The 10,574-nt window shown below is 41.8% G+C and overlaps 1 protein-coding gene across 1 annotated transcript; it reads right to left on the minus strand.

Annotated features, from left to right (window-relative positions):
• Positions 1-1,594: 1,594 nt before the first annotated feature.
• LOC138769172 (indolethylamine N-methyltransferase-like) lies at positions 1,595-8,812 on the minus strand. The gene is made up of 3 exons (XM_069947442.1): positions 8,635-8,812; positions 3,804-4,011; positions 1,595-3,543 (listed from the first exon to the last, which is right to left on the minus strand). Exons 1-3 carry the CDS (start codon positions 8,783-8,785, stop codon positions 3,120-3,122), a joined length of 783 nt encoding a protein of 260 aa, XP_069803543.1. The 5' UTR covers positions 8,786-8,812; the 3' UTR covers positions 1,595-3,119.
• Positions 8,813-10,574: the final 1,762 nt, after the last annotated feature.

Below are 10,574 nucleotides of genomic sequence, written 5' to 3' on the forward strand. Positions count from 1 at the left end.
CATACAGTACTTGCAGCGGGATTGACCTCCCACTGCAAGTATGTCAGTTAACCCCCCAGTGGCCAAAGCATACATCACCTCCTCCTCACTCTGGCTTGCTTTGGGGGCTTCCAGCGTCTGCACATCCCAGACAATCAGTGCTCTGCTCCGCCGATTGGCTTAGTGGGACGTCCAGCCGGGAACCCCTGAAGTAAGCCGGAGCAGGGAGCAGGTAATGTATGCTCTGGCCACTGGGGGGTTAACTTTCATACTCGCATCGGGAATGACATCACTCTGCGAGTATGTAAGTTAACTCCCTGGCGGCCGGAGCATACATCACCTTCTCCCCGCTGCGGCTGGCTTCAGGGGTTCGGGGTATGTATTCTCATAGGGATGAACTGTCACTGGATCCGCAGCGGACTTCACAATAATTTTTGCGAAAAACACTCAAAGCATGAGCCGACAGACAGCAGGAGTCAGCCACCGTGATTTCTGATTCATACAAACCAGAAATGCGGCAAGTTCGCTCATCTCTACTCACCTTATCTGCAGTTTTCCTAAACTCTATGCTCTTTACCTACACCTCTGTATGTGTCCAGAGCGGAAGCAAATTGCCATAAAGAAAATGACATGTACAGAGATCGCAGGAGAGAGCACCAGTGTAAGGCTATGTTCACACAACGTCAAAATAAGATGTCCATTTTTGCTGTAATTTAATTGACTTAATTGGAATGCACTAAAGTCAATGGGAAGATAGAAGTCACGCAGTGTATAAAATGATGGACGATGCCTGCACGGATGTCAAAATAATGACCATGATGATTATTTTCAGGCATCTTTTGCAAACCGAACATTATTTTTTTAGTTGTTCACACACAGTTTTTCTTTTTTCACCGTCTTTAGTATGAAATTCAATGTGGACTTTTCGATTAAAGGGGTTGTCCAGCGAAATTTCTTTTCTTTCAAATCAAATGATATCAGAAAGTTATATAGATTTGTGATTTACTTCTATTAAAAAATCTTAAGTCTTCCCATACTTATTAGCTGCTGTATGTCCTGCAGGAAATGTTGTTTTATTTTCAGTTTCACACAGTGCTCTCTGCTGACACCTCTGGCCAAAACAGGAACTCTGTCTCGGTTTTATATGAATCCACATAGAAAAGCTCTCCTCCTCTGGACAGTTTCTGTCTCGGACAGAGATGTCAGCAGAAAGCACTGTGTCAGACTGAAAATAAAACAACATTTCCTGCAGGACATACAGCAGCGGATATGTATGGGAAGACTTGAGATTTTTTAATAGAAGTAAATTACACATCTATATAACTTTCAGAAACGAGTTGATTTAAAAGAATAAGATTTTTGCTGGATAACCCCTTTAAAGAGACACCGAAAGGGCGATCAGTCCACCTGAACTGAACCAAAAGCCATCATTGCACTGACAAGCGGCCAAATAGCGAAATAACAGATGTAATTTTAAACACAAACTGGCGGACATCATTTTTTCTTTTCAAAATGTAGTGGGAACATAGCCTGAGACTGAAAATAAAACATTACTTCCTGCACGGCCGATAAGAACTGGAAGGAGGGAGTTATTTCTTTGTTTATTTATTTATTTATTTTTTAATAGAAGACATTTCCAAATCTACTGTATATAACTTTCTGACACCAGTTGATTTTAAAATTGACCAGGAAAAACAATATTTAAATTGGTTGCAAGTGAACAGAAGGGGAAACTTTTGTGGAGCTTAAGTGGAGCCTTAACATAGAGGGGTGGGTGTTTCCTCCCACTGGGTGTGGGTCAGCCCGCCTCCAGTACTTCAGCCCGGGCCTGATGGTACATTCACTTCAAGTGTTGTGTTTCCTTAACATTTGTCAATTGGGATTGAGGAATCCCTAACCACTGGCACCAAGCTCGAAGATTGGGAGAGTGCAGTACTGTTTATGATATAGATCAGTTGATTTTAAAACATTTTTTTTAATCAGATGTACCATTTTTAAAGCGACTCTGTACCCACAATCTGACCCCCCCAAACCGCTTGTACCTTCGGATAGCTGCTTTTAATCCAAGATCTGTCCTGGGGTCCGTTCGGCAGGTGATGCAGTTATTGTCCTAAAAAACAACTTTTAAACTGGCAGCCCCGTGCCAAACGGCCGTGGCCTCGATTGTGTATGCATTAGGCTGGCACAACCTTTCCATCCCTCCTCCCCCTCCTCATAATTAGGAATGCTCCAGGCAGATTGTCTCCTATTCCTCACCTGTGTCAGCCCGGAACATGGGCTGGATTGTTAAGGCACCTGTGCAGTGTTCAGACAGGAGAAAATGCTCCAGTGGCATTCCTAATGATGAAGAGGGTGGGGAGGAGGGACAATAAGTACAATAACTGCATCACCTGCCGAACGGACCCCAGGACAGATCTTGGATTAAAAGCAGCTATCCGAAGGTACAAATGGACAAATGGTTTTGGGAGGGGGGGGGGGTCATATTGTGGGTACAGAGTCGCTTTAAGGTGTTCTTGACATTATGTTAGGTGAAAAGGTTAGTTGTTTGCACCAAGAAAGTTCTCATTCAAAATTCTGAATATTTCCATATGCTCTACGTTCACCCGACGGAAGTAAAAAAAAATAAAAATAATAATAATAATAATAATGATAATAATTTGGCTGCTCTTGGGTTTAAACATATTAAAATAACTTTATGGATTGGGGAACTCCTTGTCTAAAATGAAATAAAACAGCTTAAGGCTATGTTCACACAACATTTAACAGCGTCTGTTGTCAAACTGCTTGCCGCTGGGCTTCATTCTGGACGTTCCTGCAGACGATACCTCTGTAACATTGATTTGCTGATACCGTCTGGGGGCCATTCACTTCAATGTAATATGTGAACCGCTATTAATTCCAGACGTTGTTCATTGAACAGGGTCTGGAAGTAATAGACAGGTGAATTATTTTAACAACCATTCTAAAGAATGGGAGTTCATAATGCTGTTTGAACACAGCGGGCAGCATTACATCAACTTCAATGCAATGCCGCCCCTGCAGTAAAGAACGGACGCTGATTCTATTGCAATCAGCGTCCGTTCTTTACTGAAAAATTTAATTGTTGGAACATAGCCTAATGTGTAAGGTCCTATTCAGATCTACTTCTCTTTGTGAGCTGCAATGAATATGACGCCCTTATAGTCACAAAGGTCACTCACATTCGTTCTCTTCTTAACCTTACAGTCATCAATAACAAATCCTTCTCCAGCTAGAGCTTTCCTTACAAAATCCTCATCATATGTGAGAGCATAGAACTTGTCTTTGCCAACCATCATATATGTTCTATCTAAACACCCAATTATTATGAGGTGTCCACCAGGTTTCAGCAACCCTGAGAACTTCCTCAGATATCTGATGTAATCATCTTGGTCTTTGCTGATAAAATCTAATAACGTAACACTGATGATACAATCGGCCGGTGGTAAGACTATCGGATCCGTCATATTTTCCTTCTCCAGGTCACATTTCATTACATGTTGAGCGGCTTCTCTCACTTTTCTTTCTTTTTCCTGTAATTGAGCACTAAAAGAAATGGGGGAAATGAAAATAGTCAATCATTATGGCTTCATTAAAGCTCCATATTTAGGCAGAAGTATTAACTTTCATTGGGGAGGAGGGAATTAACCAAATCTAATGTAGGTGTTATGCTCTGCCCTCACATTACTCATTATTATACAGGAGGCTATAGAGAAGAATATTCATCTAAGAGGATAAAATGTATTGTGTTTTCATGATAACTCACATATGGCCTTGAATAGACTAGCGGTACAAAATTACTTCACCTCTTTCCTTCTGTCTCAACATGGATCTTTGTGGCATGTCCCCAATCAAACGCTCCTGTCCGTGAGTCCAGCCATCTCTTCATCTCCAGGATGCATCTGTCACTGACCTTCAGCACTATGGTGTGTTCAAAAAACTCACAGGCTGCATAGAGATGATGAACCAGGGGTCCAGCACTGAGGTCAACTATGATGTCTCCTTTAATGTGACCTGCCGAGAGAAAAATAGAAGATTCCATACTGAGACACATAACATATTAATCCCTTGCCTCCGCAGCCTCTTTTGGCATTTACCCCTTCCCGCAGAAGGACATACCGGTATGTCCTACTCAGGGTGGGAGGTTGAGACAGGGGTCACGCAGTGACTCCATTCTGAACCCACTTGATCTTGGCTGCTTTCCACAGCCCGGGACCGTGGCTATAAGCGGGTGTGGCCTATCTCGGCACCTGCTAATTAGGACAGTTAAATGTACCTGTCGAACATGACAGTTAAAAGTCCTAATTAGCCCCTCTCTCTCTGGTGTCTAGTGGCTTGATTCCCCCCAACACGATGTGATCACAGAGAGGGGATCCTTTGTACTTGCCAGGCCGGGACTCAGCGTCGGAATGATGCTGATCCCAGCTTGGTATTCTATGTATCTGGTTTGCTACAGACCAGAGTAATAGAGCACTAATCTAATGGATCAGTGCTCTATTATATACACAGCAATGATATTAATGGAAGATCAGTGCTATCTATATAGAAGCCCCCCAGGGGGCTTTTAATTATTGTATTTGGGGGGGGGGGGTTTATTAATAAAAAAAAATCCCCTCCCCTAATGTTTGAATCACCCCCCCCCCTTTTCCCATTTTATGAATAAATAAACAAGCATGTTTGGTATCGCCGCTTGCACAATTGCCCAAACTATTAAATTTTCACATTCCTGATCTTCCATGGTAAACGGCGTAAGCGCAAAGAAATTCAAATTTTTGGTCTCATCAAATCCCAAAAATTGTGATAAAAAGTGATCAAAAAGTTGCATATACCCAAGTAAGGTAACAATAGAAAGTACACATCATCATGGTGCAAAAAAATTACACCGGATACAGTCCCATAGACCAAAGGTTAAAGACATTATAATGATGGTAATAGAGCAATTTTAAGGAACATTTAATTTTTTAAAAGCTGTCAAATAAAATAAAGTTTGCCTATCATTTTAATTGTACCAACTTGACGAACATAGATAGCAAATCAGTTTTACTATAGGGTGCATGGCGTAAACCCCCCCCACCCCACACACACACACAACCACCAAATAAAAAATATTGTGTTTTATTTTTAATTTCACTGCTCATATAATTTTTTTCTTGGTGTCGCAGCATATTTTATGCAAAACTTAAGTCCGTCATTGCAAAGTAAGACGCAAATAAAAGGGCTTATGTGGATCTGTAGGTAGAAAAGTGCAAGAGCTATGGCCTTTTAAACATGAGGAGGAAAAAATTTAAATGTAAAAATGAAAATAAGGGAAGGGGTTAAGAACCGAGAACTATTTTCAAATCTGACTGGTCTCACGTCATGTACTAATAGCTTTGTGACACTTAAACCTATCCAAGTGATTAAGAAATTGTTTTCTCATGAAAGTTTTTATGAAAAATTCAAAAATATTTTTAAATATTTTTAAATTTGCATTTCTCTACGTTAGAAATTCTCTAGGTGTTACAAAGATAGTCACACAACACTAATGAGATAATAATTTACAGTTACAATATGTCTACTCTAGGACATTATTATTTGGTTAGCGTCTTTTTATATTGTTATTGGGTTAAGAAAATTTTATCAGCGAATTTTCAAATTTCATGTGCAGTATCAAAGGCGGCAATTGAATACTGTAACAGCAGCGAAGATCTGGTATTGCAACAGGGGACCGGGATGAATTCAAGCTACAGAAACAGGGACGCCAATAGGTACAGTAATGGGGGATAATGGAGACTGGTAAAGGAAAGGGTAGAGCAACAGATACCGCAACACAGGGCAGGAGACATTATTACTTACAGCAAGAGGAGTAAAAGATGATTGTTAGGTAAAGCAAAAAGGGACAAGTGCAACTATTACAAAAGTAACATGGGTAAGGGGGTGACTTAGGTACAGCTACAGGTCAGGGTATGACAGTTAAACTGTCACTGCACAATTTTGGAAAAGGACGCTGGTTGACCTAAGGGAGGTCAACCAAAACACTGCAGAGACACCATCACATCTCTTGACATCAGTGTTTTCTAGGCCATTGCCCCCTGGGAAATTAAATATGCAAAAAACACTGCAGGGACACCATCACATGTCTCAAACGTCAGTAAGCTAGCCAAAGCTTATTCCGGGAAGGAACAACCAAGCCAAGGAATGTCTCTAGTCTAGGAAACCACCCAAGCAAGGTATCCATCCACAGACAGCTGTTTCGGGGTGTTTGCCACTCATCAGTTTGGAGTAGGATTCTGGCTAGTGGGAGCAATGCCTAGTTTCCTTGACTGGAGACATTACTTGGCTTGGTTGTTCCTTCCTGGAGGAAGGTCTGGCTAGCTCACTGACCTCGAGACACGTGATATTATCTCTGCAGTGTTTTTTTGCATATTTGATTTCACAGGGGGCAATGGCCTAGAATACACTGACGTTTAGACACGTGATGGTGTCTCTGCGGTGTCTCGATTGATCTCTCTGAGGTTGACCAGCCTCTTTTCGCATGCACTTACTAGGCATTGTCCCTCTAACCAGAATCCTACTCCACACTGATGAGGGGCAAACACCCCCCGAAACAGCTGTCTGTGGATAGATACCTTGCTTAGGTGGTTTCTTTGACTGGAAACATTCCTTGGTTTGGTTGTTCCTGCCCGAAGGAAGGTCTAGCTAGCTCACTGACGTCAAGACACGTGATGTGTCTCTGTAGTCTTTTTAGCATAACTGCACAAGTTTGGGTGACAACAGTTTAACTACTTTACGTTGCACCAATGGGCCTCAACCCCAGACATACCTGTATGTGGATTTGCAGGAAAAGGTTGAAGAAATATTTTGAGTCCACCTTGCCCCATTTTTTTTAAATATCTACCCATACACTAGCATACATGTTAACACATTTTTTGTAAAAACACAATGTTGTTTTTTTTCTGGTATCCATACCCCTTGTAAAGACCTGGGTCTTTGTATACATGCTGATTTAGCTGTTTTCCAATGTGTGTGATCAGTGCAGCAGGGACTGCTCCTTCCTCTCCTCTCTCTCAGACCCTGTTCTAAAAAGTCAGAACTCTGCTGATACAACAAGCAAACATGGAAAAATAACTTTGTTGTTTTTCCCTAGTTCAGCCTTACTCCTCCAGTGTATGCCTAGCGTATATAGTCAGATCTTCTCAGGTCCCAATGTAAATACACTGTCCTTGTCCTCAGCACATTTCTTCTCTAATCTTACTATATTTGCTGATAATATATATATATATACAGTGTATTGCACAGTACCACTTTTACGCAATGGGATTCTGAGGATCGGCTTTTAGGCTATGTGCACACGCTGTATGAGACCGGCCATTCCGTGACCCCGGCCATCACAGAACGGCCGGTCTCTGGCCGGATCATCTCGGCCGATAGTTAAGTACCGGCCGGGTGATCTTTCCGGCCGCAGAGCTCTGATGCGGGAGCATCAGAACTTACCATAGCCCACAGTGAAGCGAGCGGCCGGAGCCGCTCGCTTCACTGTGTGAACTGACAGGTCTTTCTGCGGCCGGAATTCACTGAATTTCGGTCGCAGAAAACTGACATGTCAGTTTTTTCCGGCGGCGTATGAAATCCCGGCTGGAGCGTATACGATGTGTGTACGCTCCGGCCGGGATCCCATTGCAAATAAGGCAATGTTACACACAGCAAAACTACGGCCGTAGTTCTGCGGTGAGAACTACGGCCGTAGTTTTACGTTGTGTGAACATAGCCTTAATCTGTATATAAGGACACAGCACATTGGGAGCCCGAATGTCAGTGATAGCCAAACATTTGCCACAGCTGCCAAAAGTTTACCCTATAGTAGTGCTGCGATCAGTGTGATCGGAACACTTATAGTGCTGAAAAGAGGGAGAATCCTCCCTCCGTTCCCCATCAGGGGAAATTGCACAGCCCTGATGGTTACTATGGGTATTTCTTAGACTGAAGTAAAATCTGACATAACCGCAGTGTAAGAGACAACTTTATATCATGATTCATGTCTCCAAGACCCCCTACCCCTGTACACCTCCAGTAGCTAGATAGTAGACCCCATTTCTCCTATAAACCCTTAGGTAGGAGCTCCCACTAGGTTGGAGCTCTTCTCCCCCTGTATATCCTCAGTGGCTAGTTAGGAACTCCCTACTCCCTTATCATTCCCAGTAGATATAAAGTAGCCCACCTCCTTCATACATCTCCAGTAGTTAGGGAATCCCCCTCCCTATCCCCTGAGTATCCCAGTTAGGCAAACAGCAGCCGCCTACCCCCTGTACATCTCCAGTAACCATGGCAGAAAATTTACAATCTCCTAATAAATACATATAAAAGGACGAGAAATGACAATCTAGTTAAGAACAGAAAGGAAATAAAAGTAGCACAAAGTGGTAATACCAGACATTTGTAATTAAATCCTCATCCTTCTTTTCCAGACTGTAGAATACAGAAAGGAAAGCAAGGAGACCCCAGATTTTCCATCATAATCAATGACAAACTTTTTGTTTTGCTCCCGTTACTTATTGGAGCCGTGCGATTAACTATTCTGATCTTCAACAACCTTAAAATACATTTGTCCAAATTAGATGTTTCATGTTATTCAAAAGCGATTAAACATAAAACACTCACCCCCTGCGAACGTTCTTGTAAGTTGTTGAATAGGAAATATCAAGGAATCCTCTGCAAAGACCATCTCAGCTTTATCTGAAAGATAATGTTCCAGGACTTGTCTGGAATCACAACCATGGACATGATAGAGCTTATGGGTGCTGGAAGCCATTGTGTAATCTAGTATCACAAACAGGGTGACTGTCTCTACACCGGAGCTCAGGGTCTTTGTATTTATTACCAGAAAACCATGTGAGTTAGTAATATTTCATTTAAAGATCATGAGTTACTGACTTCAGGAGAAAGTCATGGGAAAGTTACTGATAATATCACCTTTTATAATAAACAAACATGTTATATTGCTAAAGGGTAATTCTCATCTTAAGTTGTTGTTTTTTCACAAGATATTGTATAACACCATGATCTGTTGGGGTCTGACTGCCGGGACCCCCACCAATCTGGAGAAAGGTGGAAATAGTGTCCTTATAATTATATAGGAGAACTGCATTTGCCTGGGCTTTATTCACTATAGGGCTTCAGAGTAGAAATGAGCAAATCCCTTGCTAATTTGTTTAGTGAAGTTTCCGATTATTCATGCAAAGTGTTGTTAAAACAGGCAAACTATAGTAGCCACAATAGTGGGACTATTCGCATCAGATGTTGCTATGACAGTGTCAAAATTGGAAAATGTTAATCAGCCGGTCAATCATTCAATTTCCACCGTGGACAGCAGTGGACATTGGTGGATCAGCAGCGTAATATCGATTTTTCTCCTAGGACAGCAGTGGAAATTGGTAAATGAGCACCCAGTGATTTATTAAGATGGACCCTGTGTTCACTGTGACTTCCTATAATGCACACACAGCACCCAGTGACTTGGTTTAATGAACAACAGTCACCCAGTTACTTGGTATACTGGACAATGGCTTCCCTGATGCCACAGAAAATCACCCACAATCCATCCTCCTCTCCTCTCTGTATTTCTCTTCCTGCTCTAACTCCCTGCTGCAACCTACTCTCCACTAAAAACAGGGGGGGGGGGCGTTGCTGACATCACAGTGGGGTTTGCAGTTGATTGGATGGGAATTTGGTAATTTGGGAAGAGAATCTGCCAAATTTGCAAACCACTACGAAGCCAATTTAAAGCCAGATTTGCTAAGAATCGGAATTTGTCAGATTTGCTTTGCTTATCTCTACTTCTGTGTCTTACCAGGTTTAGAGTTTAAAGGGTTAACTTAACTTACATACACTGCCCCAATCAATCTCTATAAGACATTCAAACCTAGCCGAGCGCTAAGCTTGGCATGTCTGGAAGGTCTACATAGGATGAATGGATCTATTCATTCTGGGAACATTTTTTTTTTCCCATTCTAAGAATTTTCTCCCAATATTCAGCAGATGGTCCCTCACCTATCAGCCTGTTATTCTCCATGTTGTCGATAGGGGATGACGTATTAACCCTTAGAGGACCAGCCCAATTTCAATTTTTGCGTTTTCGTTTTTCCCTCCTTGTGCTTAAAAGGCCATAGCACTTGCATTTTTTTTAACCTAGAAACCCACATGAGCCCTTATTTTTGGCACCACTAATTGTACTTTGCAATGACAGGCTGAATATTTGCATAAAGTACACTGCAAAACCAGAAAAAAATTCAAAGTGTGGTGAAATTGAAAAAAAAAAAAAACGCATTTCTTTTATTTGGGTGGTTTCTGTTTTTACGCCGTTCACATTGGGGTAAAACTGACTAGTCATATATGTTCCTCAAGTCGTTACGATTAAAACGATATATAACATGTATACCTTTTATTGTATCTGATGGCCTGTAAAAAATTCAAACCGTTGTTAACAAATATACGTTCCTTAAAATTGCTCCATTCCCAGGCTTATAGCGCTTTTGTCCTTTGGCCTATGGGGCTGTGTGAGGTGTCATTTTTTGCGCCATGATGTGTACTTTCTATTGGTA

This window comes from Dendropsophus ebraccatus, chromosome 12 (assembly GCF_027789765.1).
Source record: "Dendropsophus ebraccatus isolate aDenEbr1 chromosome 12, aDenEbr1.pat, whole genome shotgun sequence".
Classification (NCBI taxonomy): domain Eukaryota; kingdom Metazoa; phylum Chordata; class Amphibia; order Anura; family Hylidae; genus Dendropsophus; species Dendropsophus ebraccatus.

What these genes read in the sequence shown, in the direction of transcription:
- LOC138769172 (XM_069947442.1), bottom strand. Translation starts at nt 8,785, where the DNA reads ATGGCTTCCAGCACCCATAAGCTCTATCATGTCCATGGTTGTGATTCC. An exon ending in TACAAGAACGTTCGCAGGGG is followed by an intron (nt 4,012 to 8,634) that starts GTGAGTGTTTTA and finishes TTCTCTCGGCAG; the next exon opens with GTCACATTAAAGGAGACATC. An exon ending in GTTGAGACAGAAGGAAAGAG is followed by an intron (nt 3,544 to 3,803) that starts GTGAAGTAATTT and finishes CATTTCTTTTAG; the next exon opens with TGCTCAATTACAGGAAAAAG.